The sequence below is a fragment of the Pseudophryne corroboree genome (assembly GCF_028390025.1).
Source record: "Pseudophryne corroboree isolate aPseCor3 chromosome 3 unlocalized genomic scaffold, aPseCor3.hap2 SUPER_3_unloc_36, whole genome shotgun sequence".
Classification (NCBI taxonomy): Eukaryota; Metazoa; Chordata; class Amphibia; order Anura; family Myobatrachidae; genus Pseudophryne; species Pseudophryne corroboree.
Genome location: NW_026967526.1, coordinates 183,788 through 206,624, shown reverse-complemented (window position 1 = coordinate 206,624; position 22,837 = coordinate 183,788). Strand labels below are relative to the sequence as shown.

Sequence of the window (22,837 nt, the reverse complement as noted above, 5' to 3'; positions counted from 1 at the left end):
TGCCCGGAAACTTTGTTATCATGGAATTCCGTTAAAACAGTAGCTCTCAAAAACTCAGGAACGTAAAGACGACCAGCAGGAGTATTTCCAGGAGCTTGGTGTTGAAGCTGTTTTAACTGGGTAAATAAATCTTGTTTGAGGCCTGCCCAGATGACCGAAGATGGAAGTATGGGAGTAACCGGACTGTTATTGTGAACCGGAAGAAAGCTGCGTGACAGGGCATCAGCCTTAGTATTCTTGGAACCAGGCCTGAAAGTGATTATAAATTTTAAACGAGTAAAAAATAAAGCCCAACGTGCCTGCCGGGCATTAAGCCGCTTAGCCGATTCGATGTATTGCAGGTTTTATGGTCAGTCAATACTGAAATAGTATGTTTTGCTCCCTCCAGCCAATGCCTCCACTCCTCGAAAGCCCACTTTACCGCCAGTAACTCCTGATTACCAACGTCATAGTTGGATTCAGCGGAGGAGAATTTACTGGACATAAAGGCACAAGGATGTAACTCCAGAGACTCCGGATCCTTTTGAGAAAGGATAGCCCCCACTCCAACCTCCGAGGCATCAACCTCCACAACAAAGGGCAATTCCGGATTGGGATGTCTGAGGACTGGAGCCAAGACAAAAGCTTGTTTCAAGGCCCGGAAGGACAACTCAGCTTCATACGACCAGTTTGTAGGACCCGCTCCTTTCTTTGTCAGAGCTACAATGGGAGCAACCAGGTCAGAAAAAGAATGAATGAACCTCCTATAATAATTCGCAAACCCTAAAAAGCGCTGAATTGCTTTTAAATTGGTGGGTTGCGCCCAAATAAGGATGGCCTGGAGCTTCTTTGGTTCCATGGAAAATCCCTGAGGGGAAATAATGTACCCTAAAAAAGATACTTCCGTGACGTGAAACTCACACTTCTCCAGTTTGGCATATAAATGATTCTCACGTAACTTCTGAAGAACCAGACGCACCTGGGTAAGATGTTGTTCCATTGATTCAGAATAAATCAGGATGTCGTCTAAGTAAACGACCACGAATTTCCCTAGGAAGTCACGGAGCACATCATTAATGAGGTCTTGAAAAACTGCTGGAGCATAAGACAAGCCGAACGGCATCATTAGGTACTCGTAGTGACCCGACTGAGTACTGAAGGCCGTCTTCCACTCATCTCCAGATTTAATTCGGATGAGGTTGTACGCTCCTCTAAGGTCAATTTTAGAAAAAATCACAGCCGATCGTAACTGATCAAAGAGTACAGAAATCAGCGGCAAAGGATAAGTGTTTTTAACTGAGATCTTATTCAGGGCTCTAAAGTCAATGCAAGGTCTAAGCGAGCCATCCCTTTTCTCCACAAAGAAGAAGCCTGCACTTAAAGGAGATTTTGATGGTCTAATAAATCCTTTCTCTAGGCTCTCCTTAACATAATCATTTATAGCCGCAGTTTCTGGCCCGGATAATGCATATAGTCTTCTCTTTGGCAAAGCGGCACCAGGAATTAGCTCAATAGCACAATCATAAGGCCGATGGGGAGGCAGAATGTCCACATTGCCTTTGGAAAAGACATCAGCAAACTCCTGGTATTCCACAGGAATGAGTTCTGGAATGATAGCTGCTACTCTGACTGGAAACGTAATACATTCCTTAGCACAAAAAGTACCCCATTGTGAAATCTCCCCTGACCGCCAATCAATGGTGGGATTATGAAAGGCCAGCCAAGGGTGACCCAGAACAACTGTAACTGCTGGGCAATGAGTAAGCTAGAACTCGATTTTTTCAGAATGTAGAGCTCCTTCTGTAAGTAATACAGGGGGTGTACGGAGAGAAATAACCCCATTGGACAGTGGACTCCCATCTAAGCCATGCATGGTGACACACCTACCCAAAGGTAACTGAGGAATGCCTAAGGCCTTAGCCCAAGTTAAATCCATAAAGTTTCCTGCAGCTCCACTGTCGACAAAAGCCGACACCAAAGAACTAAGGCTGCCAAAGGAAACCTTAACTGGGACTAAAAGGGAGTTATTCGAGGAGATAAGCTGCAGACCTAGGTGAAGCCCCTCACAATTCACCTGGTCATAGCGTTTCCCGACTTGTTCGGACAGTTACGAGCAAAATGTCCCTTACCCCCACAGTACAGACAAAGACCAGAATTTTGCCCTCTGGCTCTTTCCTCAGGAGACAGCCGAGAGAGACCCATCTGCATGGGCTCCTCTACGTCTTCAGGAATGGAATATAAACACGGACTTGATCTTACAGGTGCTCCTCTTTCAGCCCTCCGCTCTCTGAGACGCCGATCAATCTTAATAGAAAGCTCCATGAGTTTATCGAGTGTCTCAGGAGCGGGGTACTGGAGGAGACTGTCTTTTATAGACTCTGATAAGCCGAGGCGAAACTGACTGCGCAGGACTGGGTCATTCCAGCCACAGTCGTTTGAACAACGGCGAAATTCAGTACAATAAACCTCTGCAGAATTTCTACCTTGTTTGAGAGCGCACAGCTGACTTTCAGCAGACGCCTCTCTATCTGGGTCATCGTACAAAAGCCCTAAAGACTTAAAAAAAACGTCTACTGACAACAACGCAGGATCCTCTGCCTTTAAACCAAATGCCCAGGTCTGAGGATCCCCCTGGAGTAAAGAAATAATAATCCCAACCCGCTGAGATTCAGTACCAGAGGCAGTTGGTCTTAAACGAAAATAAAGTTTACAGGATTCTTTAAAATTAAAAAATCTTTTCTATCACCAGAAAAACGGTCAGGCAAATGCATCTTTGGTTCAGGGACTACCCTTGGGGAGGCTCGCAAAAGATCTTCCTGCGACTTTACCCGAAGAGAAAGTTTCTGAACCATCTGAGTAAGTTCTTGAATCTGATTGACTATGAGCTGACCAGGATTCGGCCCTAAACCAGTCGGATTCATGAGGCCAAAAAACCTTCATAAAACTGAATGAAAATGAAAAAATTAAACCCTGTTTAATTTTAATTTTTGGTTTGGCCGGTAATAATGTTATGATTCCAGCACTCCTGGTCAGAGGAAATCTTATGGCAAGGACCGGAGCACTGGAACGGAATGCTGGAAAAGGGAATAGCCCCTGGCGCCCTAACTCTGTTGTCTTACCCGTGCTGTCAGAAATCCCTTGCGAGACTATGGTTTCTTGAGCCCTTGGCAGCCGTGTTTGAAGGGCGGATTATGTCTGCCCAACTCCGATGCCCCCCGGTCTTAGTGAGAGACAAAGGGAAATCCGAGACAGGATGATAACAAGAGGCCCTCTAACTAAACAAACAGGCCAGGGGCTACGAGCTAACTAAAAACCTAAAGTATGTGCGGAGAAACCGCCAGGGAAAAGGACAACCAAAATCCACTTGTCCAATACTCCTACCCGCCACCGCCGAATACCAGAGTGGACCTGTGGAAGCGGAACCCTCCGCAAATGCTCCAAACACAAAATATAAAGGGTAAAGCGGCCGAGTCGCTACACACTGCAGAGCCGCGACTCACGAACACCACTGGATGCTAAATGGTGATCAGTCAGGACTCCAGGGACGAGATGATAACTCCCGAGTACAGGACTTCAGAGGACTGGAATGACCGGATACAGCAGGACTGGAAACGGACTCTCAGCAAACAAAGGCAGCATGCAGGAAGCTATTACCGGCGTCTGTGAGAAGCCCTGGGAGTGTACTTAACAGGGAGTCCTCCAATCAGCTGTTTAGAGGCTGATTGGACTAAATGCCGTGCAGCTGCCTTGCTGCACGGCCAGAGAACAGGTGAACGCATTAAATCCTAAAACCCGGCAACGGGGAAAGCGGTCCGCCAGTGGCGTGCCCTTTGCTAGGGTCCGTGCGGCTTCAGCGCGCCCGGTGTCTAGCGTTGCTAGGGAGCCGGAGGCTGTACGTGAACGGCGTCCCTAGTTGCTAGGCACCGGGTCGCGCGGACAAGCGGACCCCGGCGCCTAACAGTAGGCTGCTAGAAGATTGCCAGAAAGGGGGCGTTACTGGGTGTCAACTGACCATTTTCAGGGAGTGTTTGCAAAAACGCAGGCATGTCTGAAAAATCGCAGGCATGGCTGGGCGGGTGTATGACGTCAAATCCAGACACGAATAGGCTGAAGTGATCGCTAGTGCTGAGTAGGTTCAGAGCTACTCAGAAACTGCACAAACTGTTTTTGCAGCGCTCGGCTGCACATGCGTTCGCACTTCTGCCAAGCTAAAATACACTCCCAAGTGGGCGGAGGCATAGCGTTTGCACGGCTGCTAAAACTAGCTAGCGAGCGATCAACTCGGAATGACTCCCACAGTCCCTTGCCATGGTAATGTGAGATATATGCGCACACACACACAGGAAAATGTCAGCTTCCCCCACAGCACCGTCAGAGTGTCACAGAGTATGAGGGACAACCCACACAGTGCCCTATCTGCCTAATATTATGATAAAAACCCGGCGCTGACCAGCTACCCTCAATAGGGTAGCTAGTACCATTTAATTACACTCCCCCCTCTATAACCCCCTGGTACCGCAGAGGTATGCTGGAGTTGTCTGGAGGGGCAGCGCTTCTCTGTCAGCATTCTGTAGTGAGATCTGCAAGGAGAAAATGGTGCTGGTGAGCTGCTGGGTCTGCCCTGAGTGGAAGCCCCGCCCCCCTGTAATGACGCGCAGCTTCCCGCCCTTTTGTTTATACTGGCCTTGTGGTTTTATGTCTGAGAGTGGGATACAGCCCCAGTCAGACCAGTGTAGGGTAGTCTTATTGGCTTCCGAACACCCCTCATAGGGCAGAAAAATATGTTGCTGAGCCTTGCAGGAGCGCAGCCTGCAACCAGAGCTGCGCTCTCACCCTTGTGCCGCCATACCCGCCGGTGACCCACTAACTGGGACGCCGGCGCTGTACTTACCACTCTTCATGTCTTCTGGCTGTTAAGGGTGGCGGCGTGCTGCGGGAATGTGCGGTCGCCATGGTGGGGCTTGCGGACATTTCCCTCAGGAGCTCAGTGTCCTGTCAGTGGAGTAATGGAGCCATTAACTCTGTATTAATTCGGCCATTCTCCCCCCTAAGTCCCATGAAGCCGGCAGACTGGTGCCAAACAGCCTCCTGTAAAATAACAAACTCTAGAACACAATAAAACTAAGAAAACTCCTAGGAGCCCCCCTAGCTGTGATCGGCTCCTTCGGGCACATAAACTAAACCGAGTCTGGTAGGAGGGGCATAGAGGGAGGAGCCAGCACACAGTGTTAAACTCTTAAAGTGTCCTTGGCTCTTAGTGAACCAGTCTATACCCCCACGGTACTAAATGGAACCCCAGTATCCTCTAGGACATAAGAGAAATATCCTTAAAGCACAGAAACAATTCAAGTTACATTATAGTATTGCAGGTAAGTAAAACAGATACATATCAGGAGCCAAAAGCCTATGGTGGTCATTCAGACCCAGCCGCAATAGCGGCCCGCAGCAGTTTGCTGGTGGTGGCAAAATACACATGCGCAGCGGCCACGCAGACACACACATTGCGGTCGCATCCCTGAGGTGTGAACGCGGGCGGGCCGGGACCATTCTCCGGGGGGCTGTGATGTCTCATCTGCGATCATCTCTGATTAACCCCCTATAAGCTTCCAGAGTGCACCTCACATCTCATCTTTTCCAAGTTACTACAAATGATATGAGATCGGTAGCAGCACTACTTTCAGGATTATTACACAGAACACACACAACTACTGCCAGTCCTGTCTCTCCCACTATTGCCAGTCCTGTCTCCCCTCACTACTGCCACCGACCTAGTCTCCCACCACTACTGCAACCCACCCTGTCTCCCCCCACTACTGTCACCCCCCCACTACTGCCACCCGCCCCACCTCCCTGACACCTTAGCTCTGCTTGGGGACAAGATTCTCAGAGTCACTGCCTCCTGCAGTCCCTACTACTACTAACCACCCTGTCTCCCTCCTCTATTGCCATCCGCCCTGTCTCCCCCTAATACTGCCACCCACCCTGTCTCCCCCCACTATTGCCACCCACCTTGTCTCCCCGCGGCTACTGTCACCCGCACTGTCTCCCCCCACTACTGCCAGCCACTGTGTCTCCCCCCGACACCTCAGCACTGCTTGAGGACAATATTACCCACTGACAGTGCCTTCGGCAGGCCCCACTACAGCACTAGTGCCACCACTCTGTCTCCCCCTCTGACATCTCAGCACTGCTTGGAGATTCTTGGTACTGCTGGTAAGAGTCCTTCATCTGCAGATGGAAGTAAGAAAGCAGGGCAGTAATGAGGCAGAAGCTGCTTCTGTTACCATGGATCCTGATCATGTAGGATTGGGAGTCAGTAAGATTATGTAATAGAGTCACCATCTTACAGGCAGCCGGTGAAGGGAGTAGAGAATGGGTGTTATGTGGCAGGAACGGGCTGGTTAGGTAACAGACTGGCTGCTGCAATCTGTACAAGCTACAAGCGGTGCAATTCTATTGCTAGGAGATCCAGGTAGAGGACATTGCAGTAGTCTATGTGTGATGATACAAGTGTATGTATGACTGTAGGTAGATCTTCTGAGGGAAATAAGTGCTGGAGTCTGGCTCTGTTCCTCAGATGAGGATCTGATTGTGGCTGATACGTGATGTCTAAGTTTCACTCCACAATCCAGGACACCAAGATTCCACACATGATCCGCATTTTGTAACTCTGAACCTCCAAGCGTAAGTCTGGTTGGTTTGCAAAGCTGAACTGTAGCCCTGCCCTTTGTTGGTGAGCTTTTATCTTATGATAGACCTGTTTCACCAGGACTGAGTCACAGCCAACTGGCATCACCCACACCTGGAGCTCAACTAGACAACCATTTAGGATTGGTACTGGGTTCTCAGTACCCTGAGCAAAAGACAGATCATCTTCATAGCAGTGGTAGATGAGTACATGACGTCTGATTATTTCACCATGCGGTAGCATGTATATTGCAAAAAGCATAGGAGATAGGATAAGAATCTTGAAGAACATCATATGGCAATAAGTATACCCCAGAAGATTAAAATGGTTTCTCACCTGACTGATGTCTACAAGAGCTGATTTACTTCTCAGAGTATGGAAATGGCTTCTCACCTGTGTGACTTCGAAGATGTGTATAAAGTTGTGATTTCCAGGTAAAACATTTCCCACACTCAGAGCAAGAAAATGGCTTCTCACCTGTGTGACTTCTCTGATGTTTAACAAGATCTGATTTGTATGCAAAACATTTTCCACACTCAGAACATGGAAATGGATTCTCACCTGTGTGACTTCGCTGATGTTTAACAAGATTTGATTTCTGTGTAAAACATTTCCCGCATTCAGAGCAAGAAAATGGCTTCTCACCTGTGTGAGTTCTCTGATGTTTAACAAGATCTGCTTTGCGTGCAAAACATTTCCCACACTCAGAACATGGAAATGGCTTCTCACCTGTGTGAGTTTTCTGATGTTTAATAAGATCTGATTTCTGTGTAAAACATTTCCCACACTCAGAACATGGAAATGTATTCTCACCTGTGTGACTTCGCTGATGCTTAACAAGATGTGATTTCTGTGTAAAACATTTCCCGCACTCGGAGCAAGAAAATGGTTTCTCACCTGTGTGACTTCTCTGATGTGTAACAAGATGTGATATCCGTGTAAAACATTTCCAACACTCAGAACATGGAAATGGCTTCTCATCTTTGTGACTTTGCTGACGTGCAACAAGATGTGATTTCCGTGCAAAACATTTCCCACACTCAGAACATGGAAATGGCCTCTCACCCGTGTGACTTCGCTGATGTGTAACAAGATGTGATTTCTGGATAAAACATTTCCCACACTCAGAGCAAAAAAATGGTCTCTCACCGGTGTGACTTCTCTGATGTTTAACAAGATCTGATTTCTGTGTAAAACATTTCTCACACTCAGAACATGGAAATGGCTTCTCACCTGCCTTAGCTGGCTGATGGATAATAAGCTTTGTGTTCTGTATAAAACATTTGGCATCTATAGAACAGGGAAACTCCATATCTACTGTCAGAGCTGTAACAGATGCACCAATATCAGAGTGATCAGGAGAACATTTCCCAGGATCAGAGGGATCAGCTGATAGAGCTGGATGTATAATTGGGGTAATGGGGTTATCTCCTGGAGAATCCTGTCTACTGTCATTATCATTTATGTCACAATCCGGGGATAACATTAGATGTCCTTCTGAGATATTCCTGCTTGTCTGTCCATCTGCTGGAAATAAAATACATTAAGGAAATGTGACATTTACTGTAACAATATTAATCTTGTAAACAATAGGAGAAGACGACTCTCTGGGACACTTAATTGTAAATGTGTGTGTATAATAAAACATAACTTTTAATGAAGGCTTTATAATATTGTGTCAGACTATCATTGTGTCCACCCTCCTGAGAACACTCACAATAACAAATGTAATATTATAACAAGACTTAGATATATCTCTCTCTTGTACTGGTAACTAACCATGAAGAATTAATGGAGATGTAGTCACTCGCCAAGTCCTATGTCAGCACCAATGTAAAACAATGGATGGGGAACATATCGTATGAACTGGAGATTCTAGCTGAACAATAACATCAGTCGTATAAGCTAATGGGTCAGAGAAATGTCTCCTAATGTTACTCCTGGAAGCATTGGTAAGGAAGCATTCCTTTATGTGTGTGCTCATACGCTGGTACGCCATATGATACCCTGTAATCATCATCATCTGCTAGGTTATAATCCACTCTTACACCCCCATCATCAGTGTTTTACCTCTATTCTCTCAATAGTAATAAGGATGATGTGTGTACGATAAGTATGATATAGAGAATGACATATCAGAATCTATACAGCTGCCGCCATACTTCTGCTTCTCATACGTGTGCTACTGGCAACAGTAAACATCTGAGTGAGAGTGCAGGGAAGACAGCAGAGTCTGATGAGAAAGAGATTGGATCTGCCTTTGCAGGGATGTACCACACTTGTTAGTATATAAAATAATAAATAAGAGGTCCGTGGCCTGAGTCCATCTAGATGTGTTTTCTGGATCTCTCCTCACTAAGGGGCTTCTTATCTACCTTACCTGATAGCTTACCATGCCTTCAAAAAAGGTTAAGAAGGTACCAAATCGGCCCCACCTGTGCATCTGTTTGGTACCTCAAATTCAGTTGGTCCTTCTGAGACTGATACAACATCATCTGCTTCTTCTTGTCAGACGCACAGCCCAGCTGTAATGGCTGAAGACATCTTAAGACACTCTAGATGGTCCTGTTACTCTACGCTCTATACATTCTATGTTATCTAGATTTAAGGACTGAAATAACCTCAGAACTTAACTCTAATATTCAAGCTTTGAGGTCCAGTATCAGTGAGATTGGCACTCATACAGACTAAGATGAAAGAGATTGTTGCGTCTCACAAAGATCTGATTTCAGCACATGACACCCTTCAGGAAGACCTGGTCTCTATTCGTGATAAAGTCATTGATTTAGAAGACTGGTCTCGGAGAAATAATATCAGAATAATGGGCGTTCCGGATTCTGTTACAAATGCAGAGCTTTATGATTATGCCACGGTCCTCTTTTCAGAAACTTCCACCAAAGGCTTCTGCTGCTGACCATCTTATTGATAGGATCCATAGACTCCCAAAGTCCAAACAGGCCTCTATCCAAGCACACTCTGCTCGGGGTCCACTTTTTCACATTAAAGAACGCATTCTACAAGCCGCTTTGTCTTCCTCATCCACAGCTTAGTGCCTGGATAATCTGCGCTATTTCCGTATATTTCTCCTGCGACACTGGCCAAAAGGCATCTATTCCACCCAAGGAAATGTGCAATACAAATGGGGCTTTCCTACTAAGCTTATTGTAATGCGATACGGCGCCTTCACAGTGATACCTTCACCCGAGGATGGCCCTGCTATTCTGAAAAAGTGGGACATTCCTGTTGACAGCCCTTCATGACACTTTACCTAAACCATTACCGGAGGAGTTGTCTTCCGTCTCCAAGTAATATGATAAAGGAGTAAGACTGTTACAGACACTCAGAGTCTGTTTCCTACTGTAACATGTGCCAACTGGGACTAAGTTACTGGGCATGGATCTTTTTTTTTTTGCTCTTGTTATGGGTATAAAACGTATATTTTTATCTTTATTTCCTGTGCTATATAATTGCTATATGGTATATGGTCTGACATTCTTTCCACTGTTACGTATCATAATACCTTTCTAGAATGTTTGGGTGTTCAGGTAAAGCATGACTGATCCATGTAACATCCTGTTGCCCTTATAACGGTGTTGATAGAACCTACATTGCATATCAGGCCATGTTCTTGGCCTTTACCTCCTTTGGATACATTGGTTACATTGAGATTTGATATTTCTTTCTACAATTGTTACTATGCTGATTAGATTTTGCACTCTCGTATGGCTACTTGGGGTAGTTGGTGGGTTTCCCTTTTAGGCCCGACCGCCACCTTTTTCTACCTTTCTGTGACGGTACCCTAGTGACGGAATCTCTAGCTCCTTTACGGACACTATTTCTGTTTGTCTCCCATATTTGTTCCCTATTTTATTTCTTATGTTGATAGTTTGAAGTATGCACACGCCCTACAGACTCTATTGGACTTTGCACAGATGATCTTAGATGTTTCATACCATGATCTGATCTCTCTCTATCACGGCGACGTTTTTAAGTCTTAATGTAAAAGGTCTTTATTCTCCCCGTAAGAGACGTCTTGCATTAAAATATTTAGCTGACCAGAAGGCGGCGGTGGTAGCCATTCAGGAATCACATGTTCCATTGCACTCTGCCCCTCAGTTTACCAATCACTACCCAACATGCTATATCTCCTGTGGTGTAGCCATCCTTTCTAATAGATCCTGCCCCTTTCACCTAGACAGCAAGTGGGTGGAATGCAATGGTAGATATTGGATTCTAGTTGGGAAAATTCTTTATAAATATGTCCCCCTCACTTCTCTCTATGCCCCTAATGCCAGACAGCCCCAATTTCTTAGAGAGAAAAGGCCATCAATCAAGTGCGAGGGGACAGGTAATAAACACGGAATGTGCTGGATTCTGAATGTGAGGGAAGAGCAGGATTATAATAGGGGTTGATGGCTCCTGATGTATGAGATACACCAGAGAGTGTGGGGAGACTGGTCAGATCTCTGGGCTGGTAACACACAGTTACATGATGTGAGGGGGAGAGCAGGAGTATAATAGGGGCTGATGGCTCCTGATGTATGAGATACACCAGAGAGTGTGGGGAGGAGACTGGTCAGATCTCTGGGCTGGTAATACACAGTTACATGATGTGAGGGGGAGAGCAGGAGTATAATAGGGGCTGATGGCTCCTGATGTATGAGATACACCAGAGAGTGTGGGGAGGAGACTGGTCAGATCTCTGGGCTGGTAATAATAAGATTTTACTTACCGATAAATCTATTTCTTGTAGTCCGTAGTGGATGCTGGGACTCCGTAAGGACCATGGGGAATAGCGGCTCCGCAGGAGACAGGGCACAATAATAAAAGCTTAAGGATCAGGTGGTGTGCACTGGCTCCTCCCCCTATGACCCTCCTCCAAGCCTCAGTTAGGATACTGTGCCCGGACGAGCGTACACAATAAGGAAGGATATTGAATCCCGGGTAAGACTCATACCAGCCACACCAATCACACCGTACAACTCGTGATCTGAACCCAGTTAACAGTATGATAAATACAAAGGAACCTCTGAAAAGACGGCTCACAACAATAATAACCCGAATTTTTGTAACAATAACTATATACAAGTATTGCAGACAATCCGCACTTGGGATGGGCGCCCAGCATCCACTACGGACTACGAGAAATAGATTTATCGGTAAGTAAAATCTTATTTACTCTGACGTCCTAGTGGATGCTGGGACTCCGTAAGGACCATGGGGATTATACCAAAGCTCCCAAACGGGCGGGAGAGTGCGGATGACTCTGCAGCACCGAATGAGAGAACTCCAGGTCCTCCTCAGCCAGGGTATCAAATTTGTAGAATTTTGCAAATGTGTTTGCCCCTGACCAAGTAGCAGCTCGGCAAAGTTGTAAAGCCGAGACCCCTCGGGCAGCCGCCCAAGATGAGTCCACCTTCCTTGTGGAATGGGCTTTTACTGATTTTGGCTGTGGCAAGCCTGCCACAGAATGTGCAAGCTGAATTGTACTACAAATCCAACGAACAATCGTCTGCTTTGAAGCAGGAGCACCCAGTTTGTTGGGTGCATACAGGATAAACAGCGAGTCAGATTTTCTGACTCCAGCCGTCCTGGAAACATATATTTTCAAGGCCCTGACAACGTCAAGCAACTTAGAGTCCTCTAAGTCCCTAGTAGCCGCAGGTACCACAATAGGTTGGTTCATGTGAAATGCAGAAACCACCTTAGGTAGAAATTGAGGACGAGTTCTCAATTCTGCCCTGTCAGAATGAAAAATTAAGTAAGGGCTTTTATATGATAAAGCCGCCAATTCTGACACACGCCTGGCTGAAGCCAAGGCTAACAGCATCGTCACCTTCCATGTGAGATATTTTAAGTCCACAGTGGTAAGTGGTTCAAACCAATGTGACTTTAGAAAACTCAACACAACATTGAGATCCCAAGGTGCCACTGGAGGCACAAAAGGAGGCTGTATATGCAGCACCCCTTTTACAAATGTCTGAACTTCAGGTACTGAAGCCAGTTCTTTCTGGAAGAAAATCGACAGGGCTGAAATTTGAACCTTAATGGACCCTAATTTTAGGCCCATAGACAGTCCTGTTTGCAGGAAATGAAGGAAACGACCCAGTTGAAATTCCTCTGTAGGGGCCTTCTTGGCCTCACACCACGGAACATATTTACGCCAAATGCGGTGATAATGTTTTGCGGTTACGTCCTTCCTGGCTTTGACCAGGGTAGGGATGACTTCTTCTGGAATGCCTTTTTCCTTCAGGATCCGGCGTTCAACCGCCATGACGTCAAACGCAGCCGCGGTAAGTCTTGGAACAGACAAGGCCCCTGCAGTAGCAGGTCCTTTCTTAGAGGTAGAGGCCACGGTTCGTCCGTGAGCATCTCTTGAAGTTCCGGGTACCAAGTCCTTCTTGGCCAATCCGGAACCACGAGTATAGTTCTTACTCCTCTCCTTCTTATGATTCTCAGTACTTTTGGTATGAGAGGCAGAGGAGGGAACACATACACTGACTGGTACACCCACGGCGTTACCAGAGCGTCCACCGCTATTGCCTGAGGGTCCCTTGACCTGGCGCAATATCTGTCCAGTTTTTTGTTTAGACGGGACGCCATCATGTCCACCTTTGGTTTTTCCCAACGGTTTACAATCAGGTGGAAGACTTCTGGGTGAAGTCCCCACTCTCCCGGGTGAAGGTCGTGTCTGCTGAGGAAATCTGCTTTCCAGTTGTCCACTCCCGGAATGAACACTGCTGACAGTGCTATCACATGATTTTCCGCCCAGCGAAGAATCCTTGCAGCTTCTGCCATTGCCCTCCTGCTTCTCGTGCCGCCCTGTCTGTTTACGTGGGCGACTGACGTGATGTTGTCCGATTGGATCAACACCGCCTGACCCTGAAGCAGAGGTTTTGCTTGACTTAGGGCATTGTAAATGGCCCTTAGTTCCAGAATGTTTATATGAAGAGATGTTTCCATGCTTGATCACAAGCCCTGGAAATTCCTTCCCTGTGTGACTGCTCCCCAGCCTCTCAGGCTGGCATCCGTGGTTACCAGGATCCAATCCTGAATGCCAAATCTGCGGCCCTCTAGTAGATGAGCACTCTGCAGCCACCACAGGAGAGACACCCTTGTCCTTGGCGACAGGGTTATCCGCTGATGCATCTGAAGATGCGAACCGGACCATTTGTCCAGTAGATCCCACTGAAATGTTCTTGCATGGAATCTTCCGAATGGAATCGCTTCGTAAGAAGCCACCATTTTTCCCAGGACCCTCGTGCACTGATGCACTGAGACCTGGCCTGGTTTTAGGAGGTTCCTGACTAGCTCGGATAACTCCCTGGCCTTCTCCTCTGGGAGAAACACCTTCTTCTGGACTGTGTCCAGAATCATTCCTAGGAACAGTAGACGTGTCGTTGGAATCAGCTGCGATTTTGGAATATTTAGAATCCACCCGTGCTGACGTAACACTACCTGAGATAGTGCCACTCCGACTTCTAACTGTTCCCTGGTCCTTGCCCTTATCAGGAGATCGTCCAAGTAAGGGATAATTAAGATGCCTTTTCTTCGTAGAAGAATCATCATTTCGGCCATTACCTTGGTAAAGACCCGAGGTGCCGTGGACAATCCAAATGGCAGCGTCTGAAACTGATAATGACAGTTTTGTACTACAAACCTGAGGTACCCTTGGTGAGAAGGGTATATTGGGACTTGGAGATAAGCATCTTTGATGTCCAGAGACACCATATAGTCCCCTTCTTCCAGGTTCGCTATCACTGCTCTGAGTGACTCCATCTTGAATTTGAACCTTTTTATGTAAGTGTTCAAGGATTTCAGATTTAAAATTGGTCTCACCGAGCCGTCCGGCTTCGGTACCACGAACAGCGTGGAATAATACCCCTTTCCCTGTTGTAAGAGGGGTACCTTGATTATCACCTGCTGGGAATACAGCTTGTGAATGGCTTCCAAAACTGCCTCCCTGTCGGAGGGAGACTTTGGTAAAGCAGACTTCAGGAACCGATGAGGGGGAAACGCCTCGAATTCCAGTTTGTACCCCTGCGATACTACCTGTAGAATCCAGGGATCCACTTGCAAGTGAGCCCACTGCGCGTTGAAATTCTTGAGACGGGCCCCCACCATGTCTGAGTCTGCTTGTAAAGCCCCAGCGTCATGCTGAAGACTTGGCAGAAGCAGGGGAGGGCTTCTGCTCCTGGGAAGCGGCTGCATGGTGCAGTCTTTTTCCTTTTCCTCTGCCCCGGGGCAGAAAGGAGTGGCCTTTTGCTCGCTTGTACTTATGGGAACGAAAGGACTGAGTTTGAAAAGACGGTGTCTTTTTCTGCTGATGTGAAGTGACCTGGGGTAAAAAGGTGGATTTCCCAGCCGTTGCCGTGGCCACCAGGTCCGATAGACCAGCCCCAAATAACTCCTCCCCTTTATACGGCAATACTTCCATGTGCCGTTTGGAATCCGCATCCCATGACCACTGTCGCGTCCATAACGCTCTTCTGGCAGAGATGGACATAGCACTTACTCTTGATGCCAGGGTGCAAATATCCCTCTGTGCATCACGCATATATAGCAATGCATCCTTTAAATGTTCTATAGTTAACAAAATATTGTCCCTATCCAGGGTATCAATATTCTCAGTCAGGGAATCCGACCATGCGACTCCAGCACTGCACATCCAGGCTGAGGCGATTGCTGGTCGCAGTATAACACCAGTATGTGTGTATATACTTTTTAGGATATTTTCCAGCCTTCTATCAGCTGGTTCCTTGAGGGTGGCCGTATCAGGAGACGGTAACGCTACTTGTTTAGATAAACGCGTGAGCGCCTTATCTACCCTAGGGGGTGTTTCCCAACGCGCCCTAACCTCTGGCGGGAAAGGGTATAGTGCTAATAATTTATTAGAAATTAGCTGTTTTTTATCGGGGGAAACTCACGCTTTATCACACACCTCATTTATTTCATCTGACTCAGGAAAAACTATTGGTAGTTTTTTCACACCCCACATAATACCCTTCTTTGTGGTACTTGTAGTGTCAGAAAGGTTCAATGCTTCTTTCATTGCCGTGATCATGTAACGTGTGGCCCTACTGGACATTACGTTTGTCTCGTCACCGTCGACACTAGACTCAGTATCTGTGTCTGGGTCTGTGTCGACCCACTGAGGTAACGGGCGTTTTAGGGCCCCTGACGGTGTCTGAGACGCCTGGAAAGGCACTAATTGATTTGCCGGCTGTCTCATGTCGTCAACAGTTTTTTGCAAAGTGCTGACATTATCACTTAATTGTTTAAATACAATCATCCAGTCAGGTGTCGACTCCCTAGGGGGTGACATCACTAACACAGGCAACTGCTCCGCCTCCACATAATTTTCCTCCTCATACATGTCGACACACGCGTACCGACACACAGCACACACACCGGGAATGCTCTGATAGAGGACAGGACCCCACTTAGCCCTTTGGAGAGACAGAGGGAGAGTCTGCCAGCACACACCCAGCGCTATATATATATATATATATACAGGGATAACCTTATATAAGTGTTATTCCCTTATAGCTGCTGTTTTATCGTTATTTGCTGCCAAAAGTTCCCTCCCTTCTCTTTTTTACCCTGATTCTGAAGCAGGACTGCAGGGGAGAGTCAGGGAGCCGTCCTTCCAGCGGAGCTGTGAGGGAAAATGGCGCTTGTGTGCTGAGGAGATATGCTCCGCCCCTTCACGACGTCCTTATCTCCCGCTTTTTTGTGTAAAAATGGCAGGGGTTAAAATACATCCATATAGCCCAGGAGCTATATGTGATGTATTCTTTTTGCCACCTAAGGTATATACTGTTATATTGCGTCTCAGGGCGCTCCCCCCCCAGCGCCCTGCACCCTCAGTGACCGGAGTGTGAAGTGTGCTGAGAGCAATGGCGCACAGCTGCGGTGCTGTGCGCTACCTTAGTCTGAAGACAGGATGTCTTCTGCCGCCGATTTCACCGGACCTCTTCGTCTCTTCTGGCTCTGTAAGGGGGACGGCGGCGCGGCTCCGGTGACCCATCCAGGCTGTACCTGTGATCGTCCCTCTGGAGCTAATGTCCAGTAGCCTAAGAAGCCCAATCCACTCTGCACGCAGGTGAGTTCGCTTCTTCTCCCCTTAGTCCCACGATGCAGTGAGCCTGTTGCCAGCAGGACTCACTGAAAATAAAAAAACCTAAACTAAACTTTTATTCTAAGCAGCTCAGGAGAGCCACCTAGATTGCACCCTTCTCGGCCGGGCACAAAAATCTAACTGAGGCTTGGAGGAGGGTCATAGGGGGAGGAGCCAGTGCACACCACCTGATCCTTAAGCTTTTATTATTGTGCCCTGTCTTCTGCGGAGCCGCTATTCCCCATGGTCCTTACGGAGTCCCAGCATCCACTAGGACGTCAGAGAAACACAGTTACATGATGTGAGGGGGAGAGCAGGAGTATAATAGGGACTGATGGCTCCTGATGTATGAGATACACCAGAGAGTGTGGAAAGGAGACTGGTCAGATATCTGGGCTGGTAACACACAGTGACATGATGTGAGGGGGAGAGCAGGAGTATAATAGGGGCTGATGGCTCCTGATGTATGAGATACACCAGAGAGTGTGGGGAGGAGACTGGTCAGATCTCTGGGCTGGTAGCACACAGTGACATGATGTGAGGGGAGAGCAGGAGTATAATAGGGGCTGATGGCTCCTGATGTATGAGATACACCAGAGAGTGTGGGGAGGAGACTGGTCAGATATCTGGGCTGGTAACACACAGTGACATGATGTGAGGGGGAGAGCAGGAGTATAATAGGGGCTGATGGCTCCTGATGTATGAGATACACCAGAGAGTGTGGGGAGGAGACTGGTCAGATCTCTGGGCTGGTAGCACACAGTGACATGATGTGAGGGGAGAGCAGGAGTATAATAGGGGCTGATGGCTCCTGATGTATGAGATACACTAGAGAGTGTGGGGAAGAGACTGGTCAGATATCTGGGCTGGTAACACAGTGACATGATGTGAGGGGAGAGCAGGAGTATAATAGGGGCTGATGGCTCCTGATGTATGAGATACCCCAGAGAGTGTGGGGAGGAGACTGGTCAGATCTCTGGGCTGGTAACACACAGCGACATGATGTGAGGAGGAGAGCAGGAGTATAATAGGGGCTGATGGCTCCTGAAGTATGAGATACACCAGACAGTGTGGGAAGGAGACTGGTCAGATCTCTGGGCTGCTAACACACAGTGACATGATGTGAGGGGGAGAGCAGGAGTATACTAGAGACTGATGGCTCCTGATGTATGAGATACACCAGAGAGTGTGGGGAGGAGACTGGTCAGATCTCTGGGCTGGTAACACACACTGACATGATGTGAGGGGGGAGCAGGAGTATAATAGGGGCTGATGCCTCCTGAAGTATGAGATACACCAGAGAGTGTGGGGAGGAGACTGGTCAGATCTATGAACTGGTAACACACAGTGACATGATGTGAGGGGGAGAGCAGGAGTATAATAGGGGCTGATAGCTCATCATGTATGAGATACACCAGAGAGTCTAGGGAGGAGACTGGTCAGATCTCTGGGCTAGTAACACACAGTGACATGATGTAAGGGGGAGAGCAGGAGTATAATAGGGACTGATGGCTCCTGACTTCCTCACTGGGAAAATATATATTCCTCATTAGTTTGTACTTACAGAGGAGGGTGTAATATAAGAGATTGCTGTAGTGACTGAGCAAGGAGAATATGTGACTCTTTTCTGTATTAAATGATTATTACTCACCTTTGCCGATATCTGTAGGGATCTCCTCCTCCTTACACTGCTGATCACCCCTCACATACGTCTCTTCTTCTCCCTCTATATCTTCTGCCTTTATATCAGTCACATACGTCTCTTCTTCTCCCTCTATATCTTCTGCCTTTATATCAGTCACATACGTCTCTTCTCCCTCTATATCTTCTGCCTTTATATCAGTCACATACGTGTCTTCTTCTCCCTCTGAATCTTCTGCCTTTATATCAGTCACATACGTGTCTTCTTTTCCCTCTGTATCTTCTGCCTTTATATCAGTCACATACGTCTCTTCTTCTCCCTCTATATCTTCTGCCTTTATATCAGTCACATACGTCTCTTTTTCTCCCTCTATATCTTCTGCCTTTATATCAGTCACATACGTCTCTTCTTCTCCCTCTGTATCTTCTATCATAATGTCAGTGAGACATTCATCCTAAATAGCCCACAAAACAATATACATTAATAACAGTATAATATCAGTGTATAAGGTACAAAACTTCTCTACAGATCATATAGTGATGGTCACTTTGGTATATTGGTGAGACCCTAAATCCCACCTACCTGATCCTCCTGTGGGATCCTGTGATTCTCCTCTGTACAATCCTGGGAATACAGAGGACGGGGACATCTCTCTGGGGTATCTCTGTTACTGGGCCCATCTGTAGGAGACACACAGTGACTGAGTATAGTGCCCCATACCTGCTCTCCCCTGTACAATACATGACAGTCTCCTCTTACCTAGTGATGTGAGGGGCCGGTGATTCTCCATCATCATGTCCTTGTACAGACCCATGTGTTCCTCTATATACTGCCCGTCCTGCATGGAGACATAGACCGTGACATCCTGACACCTTATTGACACTGGACACAAACAGTGATACGGTCATCACCCAGACACATCCCCTGGTGTTACTGTATAATGCCCCATTCCCAGCAGTCACCTCTCCAGTCATCACCCAGACACAACCCCTGGTGTTACTGTATAATGTCCCATTCCCAGCAGTCACCTCTCCAGTCATCACCCAGACACGTCCCCTGGTGTTACTGTATAATGTCTCATTCCCGGCAGTCACCTCTCCAGTCATCACCCAGACACGTCCCCTGGTGTTACTGTATAATGCCCCATTCCCAGCAGTCACCTCTCCAGTCATAACCAGGAAAAGTCCCCTGGTGTTACTGTATAATGTCCCATTCCCAGAAGTCACCTTTCCAGTCATCACCCAGTCACATCCCATAGTGTTACTGTATAATGTCCCATTCCAAGCAGTCACCTCTCCAGTCATCACCCAGACATGTCCCCTGGTGTTACTGTATAATGTCCCCTTCCCAGCAGTCACCTATCCAGTCATCACCCAGACATATCCCCTGGCGTTACTGTATAATGTCCCATTCCCGGCAGTCACCACCCAGACACGTTCCCTGGTGTTACTGTATAATGCCCCATTCCCAGCAGTCACCTCTCCAGTCATCACCCAGACACATTCCCTGGTGTTACTGTATAATGTCCCATTCCCAGCAATCACCTCTCCAGTCATCACCTGGACATGTCCCCTGGTGTTACTGTATAATGTCCCATTCCCAGCAGCCACCTCTCCAGTCATCACCCAGACACGTCCCATGGTGTTACTGTATAATGTCCCATTCCCAACAGCCACCTCTCCAGTCATCACCCAGACATGTCCTACGGTGTTACTTTATAATGACCCATTCCCAGCAGTCACCTCTCCAGTCCTCACCCAGACACGTCCACTGGTGTTACTGTATAATGTCCCATTCCCAGCAGTCACCTCTCCAGTCATCATCCAGACACATCCCCTGGTGTTACTTTACAATGTCCCATTCCCAGCAGTCATCTCTCCAGTCATCACCCAGACACAACCCCTGGTGTTACTGTATAATGCCCCATTCCCAGCAGTCACCTCTCCAGTCATCACCCAGACACGTCCCCTGGTGTTACTGTATAATGTCCCATTCCCAGCAGTCACTTATCCAGTCATCACCCAGACACATCCCTGGTGTTACTGTATAACGTCCCATTCCCAGCAGTCACCTCTCCAGTCATCTCCCAGACACATCCCCTGGTGTTACTGTATAATGCCCCATTACCCAGCAGTCACCCCTCCAGTCATCACCCAGACACGTCCCCTGGTGTTACTGTATAATGTCCCATTCCCAGCAGTCACCTCTCCAGCCATCACCCAGACACATCCCCTGGTGTTACTGTATAATGTCCCATTCCCAGCAGTCACCTCTCCAGTCACCACCCAGACACATCCCCTGGTGTTACTGTATAATATCCCATTCCCAGCAGTCACCTATCCAGTCATCACCCAGACACATCCCCTGGTGTTACTGTATAATGCCCCATTCCCAGCAGTCACCTCTCCAGTCATCACCCAGACACGTCCCCTGGTGTTACTGTATAATGCCCCATTCCCAGCAGTCACCTCTCCAGTCATCACCCAGATACGTCCCCTGGTGTTACTGTATAATGACCCATTCCCAGCAGTCACCTCTCCAGTCATCACCCAGACACATCCCCTGGTGTTACTGTATAATGCCCCATTCCCAGCAGTCACCTCTCCAGTCATCATCCAGACACGATCCCTGGTGTTACTGTATAATGTCCCATTCCCAGCAGTCACCTCTCCAATCATCACCCAGACACATCCCCCGGGTGTTACTGTATAATGACCCATTCCCAGCAGTCACCTCTCCAGTCATCACCCAGACACGTCCCCCGGTGTTACTGTATAATGCCCCATTCCCAGCAGTCACCTCTCCAGTCATCACCCAAACACATCCCCAGGTGTTACTGTATAACATCCCATTCCCAGCAGTCACCTCTCCAGTCATCACCCAGACACGTCCCCCGGTGTTACTGTATAATGTCCCATTCCCAGCAGTCACCTCTCCAGTCAGCACCTGAATGATCTTGTTGGTGAGTTCCTGGATCTTCTGGTCACTGTGTCTCTCATGTATCAGTGAGTGAGGTGGAGGCACCGTGATAGGGCTCTGGGACCTGCTCAGTCCTCCTGACACACGGGGATGGCTGCTGGGTGTCTCACACACACCAGATGTCTTCTTCACACCTCTGTGAAATGGAAGAGACATAAATATCACTGTAAATACGCCCAAATCCCCTCACCTCCACAGTCATGTCTCTGTATTATTAGAGAAGATAATAGGATTTTGGTAGTTACCAGATAAATGATTTTCTTTGAATCCACAGGGAGCACTGGAGTACTCTTGGGATATGGACGGTGCGATAGCAGGGATAGGCACATTTAAAAATGTAAATGTGTAACCCTCCTTCCCCTTCTATACTCCCAAGATGTCTTAGTGTTTTTTTGCTGAGCCGAATAGGAGCGACAGAGAGGACGAACAATGGAGAATTACATATAACATTATAACATAACGGACAAAGGTGACACAACAATAGATAACAATCACCTTACATTTAAATAAGTCAGTGAAATTGTGTTACCATAAGAACTATTGAACTTACCACCAGCCAGGAGAAACTGCTCTGGGTGGGCGTCCAGTGCCTCCTGTGGGTGCAAAGAAAAGGATTTATCTGGCAAGTACCAAAATCTTGTTTTCTTTTTCATACACTAGGGGTCACTGGAGTACCCTTGGGACGTACAAAAGTTTCCCCCTTTGGCGGGACAGCGGTTTGGCACCTGTAACACTAGACGGCCAAAGCTAGAAGCTGATGCCACAGAATTATCAAACTTGTAAAAGCGCACAAATGTGTGCACTGATGGCCATGTAACTGCACAGCAAGGTTGCGCCGTAGAAGCTCCATGACCTGCTGCCCATGACATTCCCACAGAACGCGTGGAATGTGCTAAAACAGATGCAGTCGGTGTTAGACTAGCATGAAAGTGCACCTGATGAATGGTCAGGTTAATCTATCTGGTGTTATGATTCCAGTACTCCTGACCGGAGGAGATCTCATGGCAATGGTCAGAGTACTGGAAGGGAATGCTGGTTATGGGAGCGGGAATAGAAAATAGCCCCTGGCGCCCTAACTCCGTTGTCTCGCCCGTGCTGTCAGAAATCCCCTGCGAGACTATGGTTGCTTGAGCCCATGGCAGCCGCGTTTGAAGGGCAAATTAAGTCTGCCCAACTCCGATGCCCCCTCAGGTCTTAATGGGAGACAAAGGGAAATCCGAGACAGGGTGATAACAAGGGGCCCTCTGACTAAACAACCAGGCCAGGGGCTACAAGCTAACTGACAAAACCTAAAGTATGTGCGGAAACCCGCCAGGGAAAAGAACAACCAAAATCCACTTGTCCAATACTCCTACCCGGCACCGCCGGATACCAGAGTGGACCTGTGGAAGCGGAACCCTCCGCAAAATGCACCAAAACATAAATAATA

At 47.6% G+C, this 22,837-nt stretch overlaps 1 protein-coding gene across 1 annotated transcript; it reads right to left on the bottom strand.

Moving 5' to 3' along the window:
* Nucleotides 1–6,781: 6,781 nt before the first annotated feature.
* On the bottom strand, nucleotides 6,782–21,541 carry LOC134984110 (gastrula zinc finger protein XlCGF57.1-like). Its single transcript, XM_063949740.1, has 5 exons — nucleotides 21,376–21,541; nucleotides 19,189–19,267; nucleotides 19,012–19,109; nucleotides 18,439–18,883; nucleotides 6,782–8,191 (listed from the first exon to the last, which is right to left on the bottom strand). Exons 2-5 carry the CDS (start codon nucleotides 19,241–19,243, stop codon nucleotides 7,029–7,031), a joined length of 1,761 nt encoding a protein of 586 aa, XP_063805810.1. The 5' UTR covers nucleotides 19,244–19,267; nucleotides 21,376–21,541; the 3' UTR covers nucleotides 6,782–7,028.
* Between the last annotated feature and the right edge of the window lie 1,296 nt (nucleotides 21,542–22,837).

Coding starts and splice junctions, on each gene's coding strand:
- LOC134984110 (XM_063949740.1), bottom strand. CDS start 19,243: ATGGGTCTGTACAAGGACATGATGATGGAGAATCACCGGCCCCTCACA. Junction 19,110..19,188: donor CCGGCCCCTCACATCACTAG/GTAAGAGGAGAC, acceptor TGTCTCCTACAG/ATGGGCCCAGTAACAGAGAT. Junction 18,884..19,011: donor GGATCCCACAGGAGGATCAG/GTAGGTGGGATT, acceptor TGGGCTATTTAG/GATGAATGTCTCACTGACAT.